The sequence below is a fragment of the Paramisgurnus dabryanus genome, chromosome 10 (assembly GCF_030506205.2).
Source record: "Paramisgurnus dabryanus chromosome 10, PD_genome_1.1, whole genome shotgun sequence".
Taxonomy (NCBI): Eukaryota; Metazoa; Chordata; class Actinopteri; order Cypriniformes; family Cobitidae; genus Paramisgurnus; species Paramisgurnus dabryanus.
In genome coordinates this window covers 13,470,447-13,496,028 of record NC_133346.1, presented here as the reverse complement: position 1 = coordinate 13,496,028, position 25,582 = coordinate 13,470,447, and the positions used below count along the sequence as shown (strand labels likewise).

The following is a 25,582-nucleotide window of genomic DNA, read 5'->3' as shown; positions in this document are numbered from 1 at the left end:
ATTTTTAAGAATATAATTCTTTCCATAGGCAGGTACTAAAAGAACAAGACATTAGACACAAAGTAAGTAGAAATTGGGACAATTGCCTAATTCACAAAGCTAACAAAATTATTTATAACAAAATTAAATGATACTATAATTATTATATATAGTCCAATCTGTAACCTATTTATGATCATTATTCACTGTTAATTACTTTTAAAAATATATATTTAGGATAAAATACTTCAATTTACAATCCTATCTATCTGTCCGTTCTGTGTATTTAGGTCAGATTCGCCACACCACTAGATGGTGGTAAAACTCCATGTCCATGATTTCTAACGCGTTAACACGTGATTTACGTGTTAACACGCACTTACGCGTTAACACGTAGTGCGTGTTAACACGTGATTTACGCGTTAACACGTAGTGCGTGTTAACACGTATTTTCAACATGTTTTTGCCCTGTTGGCCTTCCATAAGAAAAGTGTCCGACTTACGTCCGACTTGCTCTGATGTCACGCTGACGTGTACAAAATAACTCTCGCGATGGAGAGGCGGGCTCGTCGGATTCTACAGCCGAGCGCAGTTGCTCTCCACCGACTGCGTTGACGAAAAGCACGATGGGAAAAGACTTGCTGACGACACAGCTTAATGCTCATTTGCCCGGGAATGTCAGCTGATGACTTTTTAATTCTAAAAACTACACTTCCTGTAGTAGTTTTTATATTTATTCAACTTGTTCTTGACTTATGACATTTATATTATTAATAAATTCCTTTAAACTTTTGTATTGGTGTTGTATTATTTGTACTGTGTGCTGTTTATATTTCACACAGAAACGAATTTGGATTACGTCTAGACTTAGATTACATCCCAACCTTTACTAAGAAGCCTTTTCCAAAAATGAACAGTTCAGCTTTGTTGATTCTCCTTATAAACATCTTAATATAAATGCATTTGTTGGTATTTCAGTTGCATCTATTTAATCCGCGATAAAATACGCGAACGCGATCTCTTCCATTGCTGACGTTTGCAGTCAACAACACAGCGAGATTCATGAGTCGTCCGGCTTGCCTACACTTTTTTCACTCCTCCCCTCACTGCAGCCGGCTACTCTCGCCTATATTTCAGGCAAGGCAAGCTGCATCTCAAACAAGCCTTTTGTCACACAGCAGCTTTTAGGCATTATTCTGTTTCTATTAGAAGCCAGAAATGACAAGAAGGCGGCCTCTCGCAATACAAACTCAACAGAGACGGTTGGATTGTTTTCCCCCGGTGGGCGTGGTTTTCAAATTAGCATAACCGCGCTCTGTCTCTACGGATGCTCGCGATGGATGCTTGTTGAGGGCGGTCCCCTGATCGTTTTGGTCCCACCCAAATACTTATTAACCCAGAAATATGGAAAAAGTCTTTGTAACGCGTTTGAGCAATACATTCATGGGCGTCGGAAGCAAATGAAAAGTGGGTGGGTCCCCACATAACACCCCCCCGAAAAATACATTTACTGCAATAGATGACATTTTCATGTTTCCTTTTAATTAGCCTGAACATTTGCGTTTATTAAATTAAAGACAGTAGCCTATTACGGTCCAAATTCTGGTAATAGCCCTTTAAATATTTTGCAAATAACGAGATGTCATGTTTCATTTATCTTTCTCTGTGTCATTTTTTTCTCTAGTCTGCTGACAGTAGGCTACAATGTTTATTTTTTATTTTGAGGAAATAAAAGGTAAGAAAAACGAATGAAGGTAAACTGATACAACTTTTATATACCTTTTTTATTTGTTATACCCAATCTCTCTTTCTCTCTCTTAGAGAAATATAAATGTGAGATTCTGGAAATGAGATCACTTTATTTTATGGTATCCGTCGGGAAACAATGCTGTCATAAGAGTTTGAGCATGTGTACTTCTAAAACACAATCGATTAAACAGAGGTATGACTTTAGGAATTATCTGCAAATGTACCTCGGAAATAATAACAATACGTGAAGACGTTCATATCGCAAATGAAAAGTAATTGGCTTCTGTAAAAAAAAAATTGAAAATTATCCAGCGATCGTGCCATAATCAAAATAAACTATTTTACAGCAGTAATAATATTTTAACAAGTAGCCTATACATTTAACGTTTGAAAGGAACCCCATTTAGTGCTGTGTTAATTATCATTAAAAGCAAAACGGGAGTCTCTGTGCCTCCGCGACAGACGAAATTCTTCTGGCATCTCTCCTCATTATCTCCTCCTTTTTTCTTCTGTGTCTTGAACTTGGGGCTCGAGTCCGACCTAAGGTTCGGGCTGCCTTTAAGAACAGCAAGCTAAGTTCGTTTACCGTTAATTATTAATACTAAATGGGCAGGCAAACTCGTGAAACAATGAAAATAAAATAATCCGCTATAATATGGTTTTACACGTCTATAGAAAATATACTATAAATAAAGCAGTTATTAATTTTCCTAATGCATGGTTGTTTGACATTTACTTCTGTTTAAAACGTTATACATTTGGCAAATTAGGTTTTTCAGCACTATGTTCGAACAGCAACTCAGCGTCCACTCACCCCCGCGAATTATGTTTAAAAGCTGAAACGGGTCCGCGGTGTAAAAAAGCAAAGGTTAGGGATCCTGCTATAGTGGAATGGATTTGGACTAAGAGCGCTTTGATAAGTGAACAGACAAATGCGCTAAATTAGAGAAAAAGTGGGTGGGTCCATTATCATTGGTCTTAAAAAGTGGGTGGGTCCTGTCCCACCCACGTATAATGGTTCCGACGCCCATGAATACATTTATAATGTGTTTAGAAAAAAAATTCTGAATTGACTTTACACGGACGTACAAGAATAATTACTTCATTATATCCATATGAAGTAGTATCTATTGGGCAGATCGTTTAGATCTTTGATTTTGAAAAAAAATACAAAGTTTGGATTTCAAGTAATTTCTATTTACAGTTTTATTTCAAACTGCAATAACTGACCAGTAAAATGAACACACGGTTGATCCTTCATGTGTTATATAGGTACGCGATTTATCCATGAAGCACATTACTACTAAATCATCTGTCCAAGCACTAAGTCATGCATTGGATTGAGTTACAGAAGCAATATATAGAATATATGTTTTTTGGTTAATACATCTCTTAATTTACAACCTGGCAATCAATAAATCTCTCATCTAAACCCAAAAAAAAGTATTTAGACTGCTGGTAAAATCATTGGTAACATGCAAAAATGTTTTCTGCACCGATATGAATACATACGTTTACAGTTTCAAATGTAATTTACCTTTCAGAAACCTTGTACAGTATAACATAGAAATAAGATTACATGATGTCACATCATATTCAAGAGACACAAATTCACCAAATTAAAGGGGAAATTTTGAAATCATTAGGTGGTGATGGCATAGTACATTAAAACAAATGACTTAAAACAAATACATTTGTGTACAAAACCATAAAAAATAAATAAATGACGCAAAAACTATAATACTGACGCACAACATTTGTTGTCACACTGTGAACACAATGATAGACGCATCTGAATGATATTTACAAAGAAGAATATATATTTAATCATCTTTTAAACATTAAAAACCAGAGAGGCAATATACATGAAATTATTGGATTGGACAAAAATTCTCTTTTTAGGTTTAATTTCACCTCACTACGTAACGTAGACTTGTGCTTTAGAAAAATAAATAATTTGGAATGGAAAATAAAAATGTCCTTTTTGGCTCCTTTATAGTTTATTGGTTTGATCTTTAAAAATAAGAGCACACAACAGTGATATGTACTGTATGTGCTGTGCTGTTGATATCTTTTATGATCAATCCATAGGTTTAGACAGATTGGGCATAATAAAATCTCAGTGGTAAATGCTGTCATAGTCAAGAACCCAGTGTCATTTACAAGTTACATACACCAAATATGTTTATATCTACAAAATTTGTATATTTACAAATGTAGAACATATATAACAAATAACTAAATTCACAATTTTTGTGTTGCAGTCACGGGATGTAGTCAGTATCGTTATGAGAAGGGAAATGACTTTACGGACAGGTTTAAGACAAATGTTTTGATATACAGTATACTTGTACTTACATGATGGTTTCCATCAAGGATCTGTGCTCATTATGGTTTCTGTTTTGTACAATCAACATTCTCTGTTTTGTATAGAAGTCTTTATTTGGAAAGTGAAAATCAGTAGATTGAAGAAAAGTGCTTTAATTCATTCGGTTTATCCTCTATGGTTTGATTGAGGATTTCACTGAAATGAAGAAGTTCTGAAGAAGTTGGCAGAGGTGCACTATGCATTACTGCAGGTACCTGTAGACCTTGAAGCAATGGTTACCAGAGTCAGCCACAACAACATGACCCTCAGAAGTCAAAGCCAGGCCCTGTGGCCCATATAGAGGATCTGCACTTGTGTTGATGTAGGAGAGAAATGATCCTGAGCTGTCAAACACCTAAAATGGAAACAAGAAAGTTTTTGATTGGAATACCCTGAAATACATCACTTCCAGTCTGCATATTGCATGCGGTGTAGTTGCACAAGTTCAAATTTTTTAACGAATCCAACGCTCAAAACGGATCCGAAAATTACGCATTACGATGGTCGGAACCTCACGCAGCCCCTTTGCGACTCTCCATAGGAAATTAATGATTTCCGGTTTATCAGCCGTGGTTTGTCATGTACAGTGGAAAGGCGGCTATATGCAATTTCATCGGACGCACGCGTGTTGGGAGATCATGGGACGGTTTTTGAATGGACAACTTAAAAAGGAGACTTAAAAATAAGGGGTGTTTAGAGAGCATGTATACCTGTATTCGGCTGTTGCCCCAGTCTGCCACGATGATGTTTCCGTTAACATCCACAGCGACCCCTGTAGGGGCATTAAACTGGCCATTTCCCTCTCCGTGGGAGCCAAATTTAAACATGAACTCCCCGTCTGCGCTGTAGACCTACGAAGAAATACATTAAGTGTGATATTAAAACTCATATGTATGACTTGGCACCCTAAATAATTTATACAAGTAGGCTGAGGCACACTTACCTTGACAGAGTGGTTATGGAAATCTGTCACCACAATTTCATTTTTGTTGTTGACAGCAACAAAGTGTGGGCCTGAAAGGGAAACATTTAAAATTATATAAGGATGGAGAGTTAAAGGAAAACGCCATTGTTTTCAATATTTTACTATGTCTTTACCTCAACTTAGACAAATTAATACATATTTATCTTTTTTCAATGCGTGCACTTCATCTTTGTACAGCGCGTCGTGAATGTGTTAGCATTTAGCCTAGCCCCATTCATTCCTTAGGATCCAAACAGGGATGCATTTAGAAGCCACCAGGCTAAATGCTAACACATTCACGACCTGCTGTACAAAGTTAAGTCAATGCATTAAAATAAAGATAGGTATGTATTAATTTGTCTAAGTTGAGGTCAGAACATAGTAAAATATTGAAAAACGGTGGTGTTTTCCTTTAAGAGATTATCTAGACTAGAGTGAGAGAGAGGTAGAAGATGAATAGGTGGCGAACAGATGATGTGGTGTGATGTAAAAATCTGAGTTAAAGACCCCACATGTAATAAGATAGATCACATAGTCTTATGTATATTGAAGCCGCCTTCTTTATCAATGGACAGATGATCCATTAGATTTGTGCTTCTTAAATGCCAATAAAACACAGAGCTGTAAAGCAAATGCTCTTTAATTCAGTTCTTGAATAAAGCTGATGTGTGTAATTTCTTTTCGCATCTTAAAATACTTTTTCCTATCCAGCTTAATATGCAAATATTATAATGAATCCATTCATATGCTGATTTTCCCAGACCAACAATCTCACAATAATTTATTTAAATTTGTAGTCTTTTTCAACGTTTTAGTACCATTATTTGGTCCTAGTGACGTTGGGTTTAAGAAACGTACATTTTGGAGGATTTATCATGCAAATTTATTTTATCATATAAAATATAACAACGCACGTGCGTTGGCGCGGTTACACGACTTGGCGGAACTTAACCTCTGGCCTCTGTTTAATGGTCTGACTAGTGGCTAAACTTAAAGGCGGGGTGCATGATTTTTTACAAAAACACTTTGGAAAAAGGAGTCGGGCCGAGTACCAAAACACACTTGTAGCCAATCAGCAATAAGGGGTGTGTCTTCTAACCAACATCGTTGCCTGAGTTGCGTATGTGTGGGGCGAGTCTATCAAAAGAAGGTCCAGATTCTATTGGGGTAGGGACGTGTTTGTTTAGGTGATTTCAAATATCAACATTGGCTTTCAGAGATTATGCACCCCGCCTTTACCTTCTGGAACAAATACCTCATTGAAAATAACAAATGTTTTGGTTTCCTTAAGATGATGGGAGAAGGCGATTACGGATCACCGCTATGTGATGGGAGGTTTGGCAGCCAATCTGTAGTTGTATACATTATACACAGTAACGTTAACTCAGTGTGGTTTTTGATACACTTTAGCTATGATTTGAACTAAGGTTATCTATTGGGTGTTAATTTTACTTGTTATCAGAAATAAACTACTATAAAAGGACTCCGTTGTTATTGAATCTATGCAGGGTTTACCGGAAGTTACGTTTATTCTACAAAAGCCATTGTTTATGTTGTTACTGGTAAAAAAACGTCTATATTGTTTTGATTTTTCACAAGGTATTTGTCTCAGAGGTTAGTTTAGTCACCGTGCAGACTGATAAACAAGCAAAGCCCGGAAGTTAACTTCGGACCAGAGGGGTAACCGCGGCAACGCACATGGGTCCGATGAAACTGCATATGGCCGTTTTTTAAACGGAATACTGCGTCCTCTGGAGGATATGCATACATCATCAAGCCTGGTTTATTTCAGTTAACCGAGCATTACATTTGCAAGTCATTACAACAGTTTACAATTAACTAAGAATAAGTCAACTTTATTATTGTTAATATTCTAAAATATTCTACATTTGGGAAACAGCCTTCATTTGCAATTTTGTTATGTGGCACTAACGGTGCTAAAATTACACCCTTCAGCTTTATTATTTGATTACATTTCAGTTCATTTAATCACAGCATTATATACTTATTTCTCTTAGTTCAATATAAAAAGCATGATTAATTTTGATAATATTTATCGTTTTATAGTCAGTTTTATAAAAAAATAAATCCCCACAGTCTGGGATGAGAATTCATTCAATACTTACTGAAAGCAGGGCCAGATTTACTAAACCTTTGCCCCAGTGCATACTTTGCCCTAAATCTGTCTAAAAAGGAATGGGAAAACACAGACAAGGGTAAGCAAATAAACACAAAAGGGGTTTCCTTAAATTAAAGCACTTCAGTATTATCTGAAGCGGAGCAAGCAAGGATACATTTCTAAGTGCAGGTATGAAACAAACATGAAAAACCAAGAGAATTACAATGCACATTTTAATCCAAGACACATCTGTTTGTCAGCCAAAAGCCTGCGGGCCACATGCACGGCTTAATGGAGGTTAGTAAATGTGTCCATCCATATACACTGCAAAAAAATGACTTTCATACTTGGTATTTTTGTCTTGTTTTCAGTAAAATGTATTTTCTTGATGAGCAAAATGACCTAAGAAAATATGCACAAAATCACTTACATTTTATATTTTTGGTTTAAAAACTAAACTTATTTTCCTTGGTCATTTTGCTCATCAAGAAAAAACATCTTAATTTAAAGGGGACAGAGAATGAAAAACCATTTTTCCCTGTCTTTGTTGAATAATGGTAGTCTACCCGCATTCACGAACATACAAAAAGTGCTAGACATGCTAAACATCTCAGTCTCTTAGAAATTCCTCTTTTAGAAATGTCAGCCAGAAAACGGCCCAATCTGAAAAACTGATGCTTATGACATCACAGGCATCTCACTGCCCCTCCACTTTAAAATAATTGGCTACATTTTTTGAGTGGCAGCAAAGTCAGCCAATCAGTAATGAGATTGCAAGTTAAACCAGTAGGGGGAGCCAAATAGGTGCAAAACCACTTGTTTAAAATCCCCCACCCTAATAGAGCTATCTGAGAGAGGTTTCTAAGGCATTACAGACCCAAACAAAAAAAATGTTTTCTACATGTCACATCACAGAACCAGGATAAATACTCCGTTCAATCATTCTATGTCACCTTTAAGAATTTTTTATATTTTAACTGAAAACAAGACAAAAATACTAAGAAAATGTTTTCTTGAAAATCATTTTTTGCAGTGTAAAACAAAACAGCAAAGTGGAAGGTAATGGATGAAATATAAAAAGCATGACTGTCAGTCTTAATAATAGTATTACACATGCATGCATGCATGGGCTTTCATTATCATAACAGGCAGATGCAACTTAAAATTAACTTATAGGCTAACTGAAACACAGGAGCAGAATAAATGCAAAGAGATGAGTTTACATTGCTTTACACTGGAACTGAAGCCTGGGTAAATCTGGCCATTTCTGTATTATTAACCATACACAGACTGATCTATGAGCAGTGTGTTTGTCCTCCCAGAATGCTTTATCGCTCTTCTTCATAATGTGCTGCAATTTACATACAGACACATTAAGTATATGATCAGGATTTTCTATAAACTCGTATTTACAGTGTTGATCCATAATGACATTTATAGTACAAAATGAATTTCTGAGATGAACAAATGGGGCATGAATATTGAGAAGAGACGTTAGATGACAAGCAAATCACAACACACAATGCTTGACTTGAGTCTTCAGTTTATGTTAACACTTCTGCAACACTACACAACACTCTTACATGTTAAGGTTAACATTTAACTCAATTAATGTTGGACGTATTATCATACCTGCGAGCTGCCTATCTGAAGTCCCTCTGGCTCCAAACTTGGTAACTAGTTTTCCATTAGACTGAAAGATAAAAACGCAGCAGGCTTTGTTATCCACTGCGATGATATGACCGTTCCTGTCCACGGCTACACCTTTGGGTCCCATCAGACGTCCAGCACCGATCTTATTCTGCATCGTGGGCATGGAAATTAAGAAAGGGAATGTTACAAGATGATATACTGGATGTGAGATATAAGAGATTAAGGAATGGGATATAAACATAAACACCTTGAATTTCCCATCAGGAGAGAAGATGCTGATCCATCTGTTATCGTAGTCGGCTACTATAATGTCTCCATTTGTGTCAACAGCCACCCCTGTCGGCCTTTGCAGTTGACCTGGGGAGCGACCTCTGACCCCAAAGCGTGCTTTAAATAGGCCATCATTTGTAAACACCTTTATAAAGAAACAATAGATTATGCCATAATAAGATGCCAGAACGAAATTGTACTAGTAAAATTAGTTAAAAAATTTTTTTATTAATATACCTGTATACATTGGTTGTTGCTGTCTGCTACAATGACCCTCCCACTGCTGGAGGCAGAGATACCTTGTAAATTAGTGAACTCTCCCTTTTCTCTCCCACGAGAGCCTGAGGGGTCAGAAAAAAAAATAGAAGAAATCCATCACTAAAATAACTTTTTCTCATGTTTGTGGTCTCTTACATTTTAAAAATCTTTAAGTTTCTCTTACCCACTCTGTGAATCAACTCATCCTCGATGGGGTTTTCCTTTTTTTTGGTGGTGCTGTACATGCTTGAGGGTCTCCGTACCGCCTTCTGTCTGATGTGTCCTCCTGTGCCGCTAGGTGATTTGACTCTCCTCTTCACGTCATCCGGAGACTGGGGCATGTCGGACAGCTTTATCGCCCGTAGCCTGAACGGGCTGCCCCTCACAGGTTGTCCGTACAGCATCAGAGAAAACGAGTACTCTCCTTCGCTCTTAAGCACGTACCCTACTTCGTACGTTCCGTTTTTATTGTCCACAATCTCCGCCTCCGTCACCTGAGCTCCGTCCTGTCCCGTAATCTCCGCCCGTAGCACGGCGTTTCCAGTTCGCACAAGTTCGCCGTCTTTATCCTTTGTTGTAACTGTCACTGTCACGTGTTGACCCACAAGGGCGTGTCTGAGGCCCTCTCCAGTTGCCACACTTGTGTGTCCCACTGCGCTCGTGGTCAGCAGCACGCCCAGGTTCTGGATGGAACGGCGCAGGCCTTCGGTTTCTATCTGGCAGTCCAGGTGGGCGTTCTCGTGCGGTCTTTCTGGGAAGTCATGGCAGGCGAGGGCGCTCACCCGCTCGCTCATCTGCTTCTGGACCAGCAGGACTTCAGTTGCGCTGCCGTGATTCAAGGCCTGCTCTGTGAAACTGCAGCTGCTCTGGATGTGCTCTTTACCCTGCAGAAGGGAAGATAACTGCGCCTGGAGTACCTGCAGAAACACGGCATAAAAAAGTGTCACTGTAGTTAGCAACACCAATGGGTTTGATTCACACATGCTGATGAAAAGTTTACATTGAATGGGCTGCAAGTCATTCTGGATAAAAGCATCAGCCATAAATGTAAAAGTAAATTAATTTAAGCCATTAAGTGACCTTCTGTTTGGTGCTACAGATGTTCTCCAGGTCGGTGATGAGCGCTGCCTTGCGTTGATGCAATGCCTTTTCTAGCTCCTCAAATGTCACATTGATGTCATTGACGCCTTCATTTTTCCTCTCTGTAAGCTGTTTCGAGATTTCAGTCATGAGTTCGATGGCCGCTGTTAGCTGGGGCAGTCTGGCCAATATAAGGTATGAAAAATTAAGAATGAAAGGTTTATTCAAAATTTTTTACTTTATTCAAAACGCTGTTTTTTACATAGAGCGGGTCACTATATGGCCCTGTCCCAAATGGCGCACTTCATGTGGACTTTCGGTCTCATGGCCTTAAATTGTGCGTGCTCGTTTAAGCCCGGGATACATTGCACGATTTTGGGATACATTGCACGAAAAACAATCGTCACGATTTCTGTGATCGTGACTCTTTATCGGTGATCCTATGTCATATAGTGAGAGAGCTTCAAAGACAGCCATGTCAGAAATTCAGCATGATCAATGCACAGTGTGTTTGCTGCTACGACATGCGTACTCGTATTTGTTTACCACTAGCGCATGCGGGTGACATTGCGCTAACGTGTGACGCAGCCGTCGAAGTGTTATCATCGTACAGTCTATATGCTTGTCGTAGTTTAAACGATCCATGTCGCACAGTGTGATCTTATAGGAGTGCAAAAATCCTGCAGTGTATTTCAGACTTGACAGTCTATGAGTCTGTAGGGTCACGCCGGAAATAGGAAGAGAAGTTGCCCATCAGCGTGAACTCCTCCCATCCGTTGTCTTTTTGGTCTGATTGCTCTTTCGCAAGGACTTCTGGGTTGGTAAAGTGCGTGAAGCCTGCTGCTGTGTGCCGAAGACCGCATTAAGGGTGCAAAGGGGGCGCTGATGAGCACACTTTGGTGCATAAAAATGACACATGGGACACCCTAGGGACTTGAAGACTAAGCGAGAAGGCGCAATTTAAGGTCACGAGACCTAAAGTCCACATGAAGTGCGCCATTTGGGACAGGGCCTCTGTCCAAAATATGACTCTGGTGCGCCTTCGTGGACTCTGGTCAAGGGTCCCTAAGGTCTGCACTACATGATGTCATCAAAGTGTGGACTTTGAGGAAGTCCACAAGTCCGGAGTGTGCCATTTGGGACATGGCCTATGACGTATTTTTGAAGGCCAACCCGGAAGTTAGCGGGACATTGGTTCAATCGCAATAAAGCCTATTCATTTTTGCCATAGACTTTTGGATTATCGAAAAAAAAAATGCTTGGTATTTAACAAACGTTTATGATACTTTACACGTTTTGTGCAAAAAGTTAATCTTTACAGATGATGACAAATTATATGAATTTTAAAGTGTAAATGCGTTTACTAGAAATACAAAAAGCCGAATTTTGACTTCAAAATTCATAAAAGTTGTCATCATCTGTGAAGACTTGTTGGACAAAATGTGTAAGTGTCATAAACTTTTGTTAAAACACAGAGATAATTTTTTGCGATAATCCAAAAGTCTATGGGAAAAATGTATGGGGAATCAGTCCCGCTAACTCACGAGCCTAAAAACACATCATCCCCACTGCAAAAAATGACGTTCTTACTTAGTATTTTTGTTTTGTTTTTAGTATAAATATCTAAAAATTCTTAAATTAAGATGCTTTTTCTTGATAAGCAAAATGACCTAAGAAAATAACTCTAGTTTCTAGACAAAAATATACAATTTAAGTGAATTTGTGCTTAAAACTCTAATTTTCGCTCAAAAATATCTGCCAATGGGGTGAGACATTTCTTTTAAAATAGGTTTTCTTTTTTCTCAAACACTTAATTCAAGCTAAATTTCTTTCACAAAATTGGCAGATATATTTTTGCTTGTTTTAAGCACAAAATTACTTAAATTTTATATATTTTTTGTCTATAAACTAGACTTAATTTCAAAGGTAATTTTTCCCATTAAGAAAATACATCTTAATTTAAGAATTTTTAGATATTTATACTAAAAAAACACAAAAATACTAAGTAAGAGAGTCATTTTTTGCAGTGTCCGGAAACGTTTTACAGCTACATAATTTTTTTGAAATTTGCAATATTTAGTAAAAGCAGTAAGAAGCAATAAAAGAAGATCAATATGAAATGTGTAATTATTAAAACCTCACAAAAGTGAACTGTATATAACAGCTGACTGTTACCAAAAGCATGTGTACCTGTTGCGAATAGCATCCAGTTGGTTTTTAAGTGCTGCTTTGTGCTGTTCTAACACATCCCGCAGAGGAACCGTCACATGTTCCCGGTGTTCCCCCTCCGTGCACTCCAGGCACATGGCCGTCTCGCACGACTCGCAATAAAACTCCATCACCTACAGAGGGCAACAGTGAGTAACTAATTCATACAGAAAACTAACAGATTACTCATGTACACTAACAGGCCTTAACACACTTTGATGAGAAAGTTCTAGCATTTTTTTTGTGTGTTTGGTAATAAAGAGAGGGAACAATGAGGCAAAATCATACCAGGAGCTTCTAAAAATTTTAAATTGAATAAGACTATGCAGGACTTTGTTTTCATGAATAATTCAGATGACTGTGTGATATTGGAAGCTGGGGACTTTAAAAGCCTTAATGCTTAAGGCCACAAGCATAAAGTCAAGAGTCATTGCAGCTCTCAAAAGGTTAATGTGTCTATGTATTTAGAGACATAAAAGATTCAGCATGAACCGGTTCTCTCGATGCAAATCGTAAAATTAGCTGATCTTTGCATATCCTGAGAATTGCAACCTCCTAAACTTGTTTCTTCTCTCACCTTTCCATTTGTTATTTCAGGTGAAGAGAGGCTAACCTTGCCCTCGTGATTGGGACAGGAGAGCGGTTTCCCTGCAGCCGCTGCGCTGACCGACTCCAGTACACTGCAGGCCTCGGGTCGGGAACATTCGGGGTCTCTCTGCAGGACCTCCATTAGGTTTGTGATAAAGAAGTTATTCTGCAGCGCTGCTACACCTTTCTCCGGTAAGATGGAGGTCTGTCGACACACGGGGCAGGAGAGCGTGAGGGATTGAGGAGGAATGTAGTTCTGCAAACACCTGAAAGAGAAAAAAGATGGAGAGATACAAAAGCACCCTTTTAACACACAACACCTAGATACAAAATACCACAATCATCTCATCCGGTCATCTACACAGACAAAAAACATTCGTGCCAATGACTGTTAGTGAATACTAAAGAAAGTTTACTCTTTACAGTAACCACAATTGGTATAAATAAGCCAAAAGGCTTAAAGTAAAAGTATGATTTATAAATAACATTCTTTAGTACAGACCTTTCACAGAAGGTGTGTAGGCAGGGCAGGACTTTGGGGTTGTGGTAGTGATCAAGACAAATACTGCAAACCAGGAACTGCTTGTCTATCTGCCGGACAACTGGGCTTGTGCGGCCAGTCTCGAACTTTGCCATGGTGACAGACATTCACAGAGAGGGACGGGTGCCAGGACACACCTTAACCTGAAATAAAGACATTTATAAACATCTTACCATAGAAACAACAATGTTATGGTACAAAATGATAATGATGCTCATGTTAAAGGTGTATTTGCATGGTTCTTGCAATAACATTTAGTGCCACAGAATTACACACTTTTAAAGGATAAATGTAAAACATCTCTTGAACATAAATAAAGATTTTTTTCGAATTTTTTTGTAGCTAAGCAGATATGGGGCACCATTGACTTCCATAGAAGAAAAAAATGTTATTGAAGTCAGTGGTGTCCCAAATCTGTCTGGTTACAAACATTTTTTAATAGCTTTATTTTGAATTTTTTTTGTAACCAAGCATTTCTGGGGCACCATTGACTTCCATAGTAGAAGAAATAATTTTATAGAAGTCAATGGTGTCCCTACCGAGCCCCTAAGGTGACATTGGAGTAAAAAAAATCTAAAGTTTATCTGGGGCACCATTGACTTCCATAGTAGAAAAAATAATATTATAGAAGTCAATGGTGTCCCTACCGAGCCCCTAAGGTGACATTGGAGTAAAAAAAAATCTAAAGTTTCTCACGTGAAACTTTCATGTTCTCACATGAAACTAAACTTTATTTAATTTTGCTCCACGTCCCCTTACTGTGGGTTCACACCAGCCGCGGAAGAGGCGGCAAAAACGCGTGAACCGCGTCCAGTTTGCCGCTTGAACATTTTGAGTTTACTCGCTTAATCCCCGCGTGAACGCCGGGCGTGAAATTCTAGTCATTCGAGAAATTCACGCGGAAATCCGCGTCATGGGAGGGGCTTATGCGACTCCGCGGAGACTACACCACTCCGCTCGCTTCCTGTAATCACGTCACTACTACAGCAAGCTCCTGATTGGTTAACGCGGCGCGGAATTCCGCCAAAGTTCAGATTTTTGAACTCGCGCGTTTCCCGCGGCAACGCTCAATTCGTGCGGAACGCGCGGAACGCACCGCGTGTACCGCTCCGCAGGATGCCTAATCGCGTGTTTGCATTGACTTAACATGTAAATCATCCACGCTTGCCGCCTCTTCCGCGGCTGGTGTGAATGCACAGTTAGGGGCTCCGTATGTCCCAGATCTGTTTGGTTACAAACATTTTTTTAATAGCTTTATTTTGAATTTTTTTTGTAACCAAGCAGATCTGGGGCACCATTGACTTCCATAGTAGGAAAAAAATAATATTATAGAAGTCAATGGTGTCCCAGATCTGTTTGGTTACAAACATTTTTTTAATAGCTTTATTTTGAAATTTTTTTGTAACCAAGCAGATCTGTGGCACCATTGACTTCCATAGTAGAAAAAATAATATTATAGAAGTCAATGGTGTCCCAGATCTGTTTGGTTACAATTTTTTTTTTAATAGCTTTATTTTGAATTTTTTTTGTAACCAAGCAGATCTGGGGCACCATTGACTTTCATAGTAGAAAAAAAATAATATTATAGAAGTCAATGGTGTCCCAGATCTGTTTGGTTACAAAAATTTTTTTAATAGCTTTATTTTGAAAAATGTTTGTAAACAAGCAGATTTGGGGCACCGTTGACTTCCATATAGAAAAAAAATATATTATAGAAATCAATGTTGTCCCAGATCTGTCTGGTTACAAACATTTTTTTAATAGCTTTATTTTGAAAAATTTTTGTAAACAAGCAGATATGGGGCACCGTTGACTTCCATATAGAAAAAAAATATATTATAGAAATCAATGTTGTCCCAGATCTGTCTGGTTACAAACATTTTTTTAATAGCTTTATTTTGAAAAATGTTTGTAACCAAGCAGATCTGGGGCTCCATTGACTTCCATAGTAGGAAAAAAATAATATTATAGAAATCAATGTTGTCCCAGATCTGTCTGGTTACAAACATTTTTTTAATAGCTTTATTTTGAAAAATGTTTGTAACCAAGCAGATCTGGGACTCCATTGACTTCCATAGTAGAAAATAAATAATATTTTAGAAGTCAATGGTGTCCCAGATCTGTTTGGTTACAAAAAATTTTTTAATAGCTTTATTTTTAAGCAAACTATCCCTTTAACTTTAAAGCTAAAATTCTAATTTCTTTGCTTTATATCCTTACTAACAATGGTTTTTCGTAAACTTTTTATCAGTCTCTGTATTACTTTGTATTAATTCTACATAGACCTTTTTTACTTAACACACAAGCCAGTTTTAAAAGAAAACAGATCTGGGCTGGATCTAGTACAGTCATGCTTATGAGGAGAAACAAGCAGAAACAGTCCCTCATATTCAAACTTGTTCTCCTATTTTGTCCCCTGTGCTCAAAGTTAACAATGTGAAAATAAACCCTACAGAATATTTTTTTAATCTTAAGAATGAATGAAAAAATCAAAATCTGACCACAGGCTATCAGAAAGTATAAAGAGACTTACATTCATAAAACATTCCTGTAGTTTAAACTAAGTCTAATTTTACCAGCCCACATACATAAAATGGGGCCTGTTTCTTCCTTCAGGCACAACATTTAACATAAGCAGGATTAAACTTTGAGAGTGGGATAGCTGAACAACTAAAAAACCAACAGAATTACAACTGGGAGATCCATGTTATTCGTAAGTGCACATAAAACACTATAGGGTGGTTTCCTGGATAGGGTTTATCCTAGTCCCAGACTAAAATGCATGTTTGAGCTGCCTTAATGAAAAAACATCTTGCATATCGTAACATATATCAGTGCCATTGTTTTCTCCCAAGATGTACACCAGTATTGTTTTTGTATGTTGGTATGTTTGTAAAAAAATAATATATGTCCTTATATAACTAAGACCTAGTCCTGGATTAATCTAAGCCTGGGAAACTGCCCCTTTATTATAAGTAGTAACCAAAACATTGGTTTACTAAGTGAATGAAAATCAACATTATCGGTCATCATGCCACTTTTCCAGATGAGCTGCAACAACAGCAGATCGACAGATAGACAATAATGATATGAGCTACGGCTGTACCCATTACACGTTTTTATACTGTGAGAGAAGAGAGGGCTATAAGCTATGAAATGTTTGAGTTTAGATAGGCAGATATCTACATACATACATTATAGTAAAAAAACTAAATGAGAAAAATATTTTCATAATTCGTAATTTTCCTGCAGAAGATCATAAACCAGCCAGGAAAGGTAGACTATACATTTGTACAATTTTCAATAATTTGTAATAGTATTTCTAACAGTATTTCATACATGATAAGGCAAAGCATTTCACACACTGTAATCCACAGCGCATAGCTAACATTATTGGGAACATAATTTAATACTCCATGACTAATCTTTAGCTAAATCATTTTTATGGTTTCATACAATGGCAGTTCCTTAGCATGTATGATACTGACTCTATGCCTTGCTGCCATGAGGCAATGACTTCGGCAGTATGAAGGCAGCTCCGGGAAACGAATTCGAACAGCCTTCGTAGGAAGTGTACGTTCACACCGCCACCGACTTGAGTTTCCAAAGAAGCTTAGGCTGCCCGGTCAAGGGCGCTTGTCAAAAATTACAAGGAAGCTTGTTGACGCTTTGGCCGCTCTGAAGTCTGTTTTCTCAGAACTAATGTTTTGTTAGGCATGAATGTTTACATCGTATGTTTTTCTAGAATCAGCCAGCGAAGAACGTCTCTAGGCTATATTCCGATTGGTTGCTGGCATTTTGCCGCTGCTTGCCGCTGAACCGCGTCAGCTCTTTGCCTTATAGTTGAAATTCTTTTAAAGGGGCCATGGCACAAGACTTTTTTAAGATGTCAAATAAATCTTTGGTGTTCCCAGAGCACATATGTGAAGTTTTTAGCTCAAAATAGCATATAAATAATTTATTATAGCATGTTAAAATTGCCACTTTATAGGTGTGTGCAAAAATGTGCTGTTTTGGGTGTGTCCTTTAAAATGCAAATGAGCTGATGAAATTCAAACACTGATCACAATGATGGTGGTTTGTTGCAATTAAAACTCAATTGTGCTTTTGTCTGCACTAAATGGCAGTCCTGTGGTTGGATGGTGCAGATTAAGGGGTGGTATTATTATAATAAGAGCTTATGACATCATAAGGAGAGCCACATTTCAACGAACTATTTTCATGTGCTTGTGGAGAATGGTTTACCAAAACTAAGTTACTGGGTTGATCTTATTCACATTTTCTAGGTTGATAGAAGCACTGGGGACCCAATCATAGCACTTAAACATGAAAAAAGTCATTTTCATGCCATGGCCCCTTTAACTTTCTGGTTGACGCTCTGGTCGCTCAAAACACGACGCCGATAGATTTGACGCTCCTTGTTGCTGAGAGAAGCCAGCTTCCATTGTAAATGAATGACTTCCGGCAACTTTGGAAGCTCAAGTCAGTGGCGGTGTGAACATTAGATTCGGATGTGCCTTGATGCCTTTCTGCCCCTGGCCCGAAGGCAGTATTTTGGAGCTTTCGGTCACTTTCAGACTTATTCAAATCGCTTGTTAACACAAATTGCTAACTGGCCAATCAAATAGCAGCAACTCAATGCATTTAGTCTTCTAGACGTGGTGAAGACGACTTGCTTTAGTAAAAAAAAAAACGAAAATGCTTTGTTGATGTCAGAGTAGAATGGTAACAATAACTCAAATAACCACTGGTTGCAACCAAGATATGCAGAAGAGCATCTCTGAATGCACAACACATCATACCTTGAAGCAGATAGGCTACAGCAGCAGAAGAGCACACTGGGTGCCACTTCTGTCAGCTAAGAACAGAAAAACTGAAGCTATATGAGTCTCAATTTCAGCTGCGAAATTCAGATGGTCAAAATTTGACATAAACAACATAAAATGATGGATCCATCAACTGTTCAGGCTGCTGGTGGTGTAATGTTGTGGGGGATATTTTCTTGGCACACATCGGGACCCTTAGTACCAATTGACCATTGTTTAAACATCATGACCTACCTGGCTATTATTGCTAACCATGTCTATCGGTTTTATGACCACAGTCATTCACCCATCTTCTGATGGCTACATCCAGCAGGATAATGCACCATGCCACAAAAGATGAAATAATCTCAAACTGATTTGAACGTGACAATGAGTTCACTGTACCCCAGTCACCAGATCTCAATCCAATAGAGCACCTTTGGGATATGGTGGAATGGGAGATTCGCTTCATAGTAGGGGTCAATCGTAAATGCTGATATACACTTGTAAAACGTGATCAGTGATTCCTTATCGATCTGAAATCACTGGTTGTTTTAGTCGTTTAAAACATGTATTTGAAAAAGCAACACTTGTCAAACATAATCATACATATTCTTTACTATCATGAAAATACCTGAAATGGTTTAAAGAACAGCAATATAAATATATCGTTAAGCCATTTCCTGGAGCTGCATGTCAAAACTGCGTGTGCATGGTTCTTCGTCTGCAGCGCATATTGAGTTTCTGCACGAGAGCGCCTTCTTGGTTTTGGATATTTCAGCATTTCACCGGAATTCATTATTACTGGAGGCATAGCAAGCATCATCGGCCGAAATATCGGTGCACCCCTACTTCATAGATGTGCAGCCAACAAATCTGCAGCAACAGCATGATGCTATCATGTCATTATGGACCAAAATCTCTGAGGAACATTTCCAACACCTTATTGAATCTATGCTACAAAGAATTAAAGGGACACTCCACTTTAAAAAAAAAATCTCATTATCCAGCTACCCTAGAGTTAAATATTAGATTTTTACCCTTAGTAACTTTTAATAGCAGGGGACTATTTTCGGGCACTGCGTAATATCATTGCGCCTCCTGCAGCCATGTTACGGCAGCAAAGTCCTTGATTATTATGCCGAAATGAGAGTATAGTTCCTAGCCATCTGCCTAGAAAATCACAACTTTTAATTTTCCGTCGGTCTTAGTACACGATGTAACTACAGAAGAGTCAAGTTTTAAATAGGAAAAATATCGAAACTGGTTATTTTTGAGCACGATGCTAATGGTCTAATCAGATTCAATGTATTATGCTAAACTATGCTAAAAGTGGTGCCGCCAGACCGAGAGATCGGCTGAATGGATTCCAAAACGGTAAAAATCTAATGTTTAACAGCATATTTTCAAAAAAAGTAAAGTGTGCCTTTAAGGCTGTTCTGAAAGCATAAAGGGACCAAACCAGTAATAGCAAGGTATGCCTAATACAGTGTACTTTTTTCAATTAGTATATATTTAATCCTAGATACATTTACAATTGACATAAAATAAGGGCTGGGCATAGATTAATCTAGATCAGTGTTTCCCAATCCTGGTCCTCGAGTACCCCCTGCCAGAAAGTTATAGATGTCTCCTTATCTAACACACCTGATTTTACTTAACAGCTTGTTAGGGAGACATGCTATCCATTCTGGAAGGAGACTGATTAGTTGAATCAGGTGTTTTAAATGAGGAGACATCTAAAACTTTCTGGAAGGGGGTACTCGAGGAACAGGGGGAAACAGTGATCTAGATCAGTGGTTCCCAAACTTTTTCAGTGTGCGGCCCCCCTTGTGTACAGTGCATTTTTTCGCGGCCCCCGAAAGAAAATTTATGATAAAAAGAGTTTTAAAATGTAATATTTTAATTAAACAAAACATATTAAATTATACCTAGTAGTGCTGTTGGTTAGTTGGCATATTATTTTTGAGGTTTAATTACACAGAATTCATGATAAATGAATGTATTTTATAAAATGTCATAAAACTGGGGCCCCCCTGGCACCATCTCGCGGCTCCCCTGGGTTTTATGAAATACATTTATTTATCATGAATTCTGTATGATTAAACCTAAGAAAATAAGGCTACTAACCAAAAGCACTATTTAATGTTTATTTTATTAAAATGTTGAGTTTTAGAACAGTTTTTTGTCACAAATTTTCTTTGGGGGGCCGCGAAGGAATGCACCGTACACACAGGGGGGCCACACACTAAAAAAGTTTGGGAAACACTGATCTAGATTAATCTCATACAAAATAAAAGTAATTTTTTGCATAAAAAATGAGTTTGTGCTATGTGTAATTATTATGTATATATAAATACACACACATTCATGTATGTATTTAAGAAACATTTACATGTGTATATATATATATATATTTATTTATATTTTTATATATTCTATATTATATATAAATAAATAAAAACTATATATAAATAAAAAAAAATCTTAAATGTATATATATATATGTATGTGTGTGTTTAAATATACATAATATTTATAAACAGCACAAACTCATATATTATGCAAAAAAATACTTTTTATGAGATTCATCTAGATTAATCTATGCCCAGCCCTACATAAAATTATTGTTAAAAATGTAATATGTTTACTTAATTAAGGGGGAACAGAAATTACAACATCTTGCCTGACTCCGAATCAACATTCATACATCATATAAATGCACAACTAATTTTGAAAAGCGTCTCTGTTTCATCAACATTTCAGTGCTCACTGACCGCTGTGTTTCGACACCAGTCATGTGTCTCTGTTTACTCCAGTGCTTCTAAACTCAGGACAGTTTTAATAACACATACAGCTTATGTGAGGCTACATGGTCACATAAGAAAGTTAAACATGGTTGATATCAATTCTTTCTAATCCGCTTCCCTAAACCCCTTTACCATCTCTGATTTAATGTGTTGATGTACGCTGTCTATATTTAGACTGGTGTCTCACTAGGGTAAGCTAAATAAGGGGTCACGTCCATGAGCACATAGCTAAGATTCTTGTAGCAACACAAGAAAGAGGAGTCAGAAATATTGAGAGCAGGGTTCTGGGCTGACAGCTTCAATTACATCATTACAAACTGACATGTTATGCATTTATGCATTTGGCAGATGCTTTGTCCAAAGTAACTTACAGTGCATTCAATCTTTACAATTCTTTGTGAATATTATGTGTGTTCCCTGGGATCAAACCCATGACCTTTGCACTGCAAACTACCAGAGCTGACATGCATAATACGCAGCTGTCATGTGTAATGTATGCACATTCAATTAAAAATAATTGCTAGAATATTTATAAACAGAGGATTAAGTGCTCCGAAATGAGAAGCACCTCTAAAAATAAGTTGTTGCGTACATGCATAGGGAACCAAACACACTCAGCTAATCTGAATCTACCTTTCCCACTGAAAATCTGTGTGGGTCAGGTCTAGGGTCAGAATCCCTGACCCAGATAAGAGTCTGCGGCGCAATTGAGAAAGCAAACACTGTGTCATTGTTTAAAAAAAGAACCCAACAACAATCAGCGATTGTTCATCCAGCCTCTTACAAAATTATCCCACAATGCACTCCCACACGTCACCTTGTGCATGACACTTGTGTATACAGACAGAAAAAATTAAATAAAAACACTGTCAAAGCTCATACAGTATAACGCCTGCTGACATCCCTAAATCTTTAGATGGTAAGCATTTACAACTAAACATATAGATTTGAAGTTTTTCGTTTAACAATGAGTGCTCCTGTATAGCTCAGTGGTAGAGCATTGCGTTATCAGTGCAAAGGTCATGGGTTTGAATCCAGGAAACACACAACACACTGTTAAAAATGTATACCTTGTAATGCACTGTAAGTTGCTTTGTATAAAAGCACCTGCCAAAAATATCTATTAACTTACAAACTTTAAGTACAACATAAAATGTCCCTGTTGAAAAATCCATCTTAGGTTTTCCCAAACCTGTATGACTTTATTTGGACACAAAACCACTGAGACATTTCAAAATATGCTTTTTTATGTTCAATACAAGAATAGAAGTCATACAAGGAAAGAATAAAAGGTGACTGACATGAGGGTGAATAATTAATAAAAGTTTATTTTTGGGTGAACTATCCCTTTAACTAATAATAACTGGTCAATAGCTGTTCCCATGTTTTCCAAAAAGTAGCTGTTACCTAAGTTATTGTTCAAAACCAGCATGCACCAGCTATCATTTTCCAAAACATGGTTTCGGGTTGTGCTCCCCGGTAACCATGTTGGTAAATCAGGCTGGCCAGTAAAACCAGGAACATGACACTAAGCAAAGCAGAACGACCACTCCTAAACCTCAGACCGAGTCTGACAAACTGTCGTAGGAAGGAAACGGTAAAGAAACACAAAAGCATTCTTCTCTTTCATAGTACCAACCGTTCACTCCTCCAATGAGCTCACAAAACATACAATCACGCTCATTCACGTGCACACAAATAGAAAGACAAGTGTAACTGCACTTACACGAGTACAAAGGCAGAGTAGTAAAGGGTTCTCATCTCATTCCTGCAGGTTCCATTATTGCTCTCTTTGCTGAGATTTCACCATGGCCTAGTGTGGCTGAATCCCAAATCCCTTTTTTATTTCTCTTGCCCCCTTTCCAAATGAATACACTGCTGCTGTCCCCCTCCTCCTGTCTCTTCTTTTCCCTCGCTCACTCGGCTCCAAAGCCTAGTTCAAGCTCCCTGCCTGAGCAGCAGCTGTGATGTCACAACGGGGCGGCTAACTCACTACAAACCACTCCCATTGTGATACGGCATTGGCTGATGCTGAAAGCACAAGTCGTGGCTCCTCCCACAAACTTTGCTGGGATAGGCTGCTCACTATAATCTTTTCAAAGGCATGGATTGCCTCAGAGGAGAACAATTCTTTACTGACAGTTTGGGTGGGTTGGGAAAGGGAGAAGAATTAAGTACTGATTTTTGGAGATACAGTATTTTTGAAAGGTTTAGAAAGCACATTAAAGAATGGCCTGCCTGTGAAAACCCAGCTAAAGTCATTTAATCATCCTACATAATGTGTGAAATATAACCTTGATATCTTTAATATTGTCTGAGTGATCATGACAAGAATTGAAATGGAGTACAATAAATTAATACAATTAAACTTTGCTGCTTTCAATATTGGATTAAGAGACTTTAGCCTGGATTTCACAGACAGGAAATGTTCACTGAAAGTAAGCGTGTCTATTATATTAATAGACTCAAAAGTGCTTCAAAAATGCATTTTAAAGTAAAAGTGAGAAGAAAGACAAAAGGTATTATTTCTGTTATCATGGAGATGTGGTGTTCACGCATTATAAATACACCAATCAGCCATAACATTATGACCACCTGCCTAATATTGCGTAGGTCCCCCTTTTCCACCAAAACAGCACTGACCCGTCAAGGCATAGACACCCTTAGACCTTTCTATCAGAACCATCAACCTTTTTCAGAAATAAAAAAGTAGCCTGTCTGTTGGATAGGACTAGGGCTGGGCAAAAAAAATCTTTCAATTAATCGTTTTTTTTTTTTAAACGTGGTCGACTCAAAATCGAAGAGCAGAATCGATTTTTTTTCATATTTATTTCCGCAAACATTGAACGTAAGATTAACGTTAATCTGAAAAATAGTCTTCTTTATTAGATATCTCCCTCTTTTTTGCCTTGCGCTATGTTACCAAGGAGCATTCATTCATTCAGTTCTTAAAATGGCAGTTTCAGGTGCTTCATCGACGTTGATGCCACCTTCACATAAAAAGTCAGAGGTATGGAAGCATTTTTAGATTTCGCCAGCAAGACGACGACAATAGTGTTGTGGCTTTTAATTTCTTTTTATTAATTACCCACTTGTAAACTGCTGTTCACTGTTCTTTTTTATTAATATAGTATTTGTATTAAATCTACATTCATTGAGTTGAATCGAGAATTGAGTATAAAAATCGCCCCTAGAACCGGAATCGAAAATTGAATCGAGAATTGAAATTGAATCGATTTGATAGCTTGTGAATCGAAATCGAATCGATCTGGAACATCAGAATCGATACCCAGCCCTAGATAGGACCACACAGACCAGTCATTGCTCCCCAAGTGCATCAATGACCATGTCGCCAATCTACCGCTTTTCCTTCCTTGGACCGCTTTTGATAGGTACTGATCACTGCAGACCGGGAAACACCCCACAAGAGCTGCAGTTTTGGAGATGCTCTGACCCAATCGTCTAGCCATCACAATTTGGCCCTTGTTAAAGTCGCTGAAATAATTTTTTCTGCTTCTAACACATCAACTTTGAGGACAAGTGTAGTTTAAGTGTTAGAAGCAGGAAATATGGGCAAGCGTAAGGATCTGAGCGACTGATAGCAAGGTCTAGTGGAGTCCATGCCTCGACAGGTCGAGGCTGTTTTGGTGGCAAAAGGGGACCTATACAATATTAGGCAATATTAGGCAAGTGGTCATAATGTTGTGGTTTATATATATATATATATATTAAGCACTGGAAATTATCCTGATTTTGCCAGCTTGTGCACAGACACTCATGCAAAGCCTTTAACAATTGCTTAGTATTGCTTGGGTTATATAACATATGATGTCATGATTCTGGGTGGAGTGACTAAAGATTTGAATGTTTTTCAGGAAAAATCGATATAAGATCAGATAAGCAAGATGAAATATTAAATATGCAAGCACATGTATTGTGCATTTATTTATTTAACATTAAACAATAAAATATGGAAGGACATTTTAATCCCTCGGCAGAGCTGGTGGAGATTAAACAGAAAATAACAGTTGAAGGTTAATCTGGAAGGACTGACTCTGATTTCTCTTATGATCTACAGCTTTAAAAATAAAATCCACACCAATGCACAATGCAGATACAGACATCAAATACGTTTTGCATAACTTCAAAAGTATCTGATTTTATTTCCTAAAACTCCAAAAGTTTTGCTT

General features: G+C 37.8%; 1 protein-coding gene across 6 annotated transcripts in view; it reads right to left on the bottom strand.

Annotated features, from left to right (window-relative positions):
- Positions 1 to 2,909: 2,909 nt before the first annotated feature.
- The window catches only part of trim3b (tripartite motif containing 3b), a 32,282-nt gene continuing 9,609 nt past the window's right edge, over positions 2,910 to 25,582 (bottom strand). The window contains exons 1-13 of one of the 6 annotated variants that reach the window (XM_065257869.2): positions 23,119 to 23,354; positions 13,739 to 13,920; positions 13,226 to 13,502; positions 12,631 to 12,782; positions 10,441 to 10,621; positions 9,545 to 10,277; positions 9,340 to 9,443; positions 9,080 to 9,247; positions 8,812 to 8,980; positions 7,187 to 7,246; positions 5,040 to 5,110; positions 4,807 to 4,947; positions 2,910 to 4,451 (exon numbers count right to left, since the gene is read on the bottom strand). In XM_065257869.2, coding sequence (XP_065113941.1) covers positions 4,299 to 4,451; positions 4,807 to 4,947; positions 5,040 to 5,110; positions 7,187 to 7,246; positions 8,812 to 8,980; positions 9,080 to 9,247; positions 9,340 to 9,443; positions 9,545 to 10,277; positions 10,441 to 10,621; positions 12,631 to 12,782; positions 13,226 to 13,502; positions 13,739 to 13,884 — 2,355 coding nt within the window. In that variant the 5' untranslated portion in view covers positions 13,885 to 13,920; positions 23,119 to 23,354 and the 3' untranslated portion in view covers positions 2,910 to 4,298. Of the gene's footprint in view, positions 4,452 to 4,806; positions 4,948 to 5,037; positions 5,111 to 7,186; positions 7,247 to 8,402; positions 8,531 to 8,811; positions 8,981 to 9,079; positions 9,248 to 9,339; positions 9,444 to 9,544; positions 10,278 to 10,440; positions 10,622 to 12,630; positions 12,783 to 13,225; positions 13,503 to 13,738; positions 13,921 to 23,118; positions 23,357 to 25,582 lie in introns of those variants that run through there. The other 5 variants (XM_065257893.2, XM_065257878.1, XM_065257904.2 and 2 more) reach the window with 5 other exon arrangements.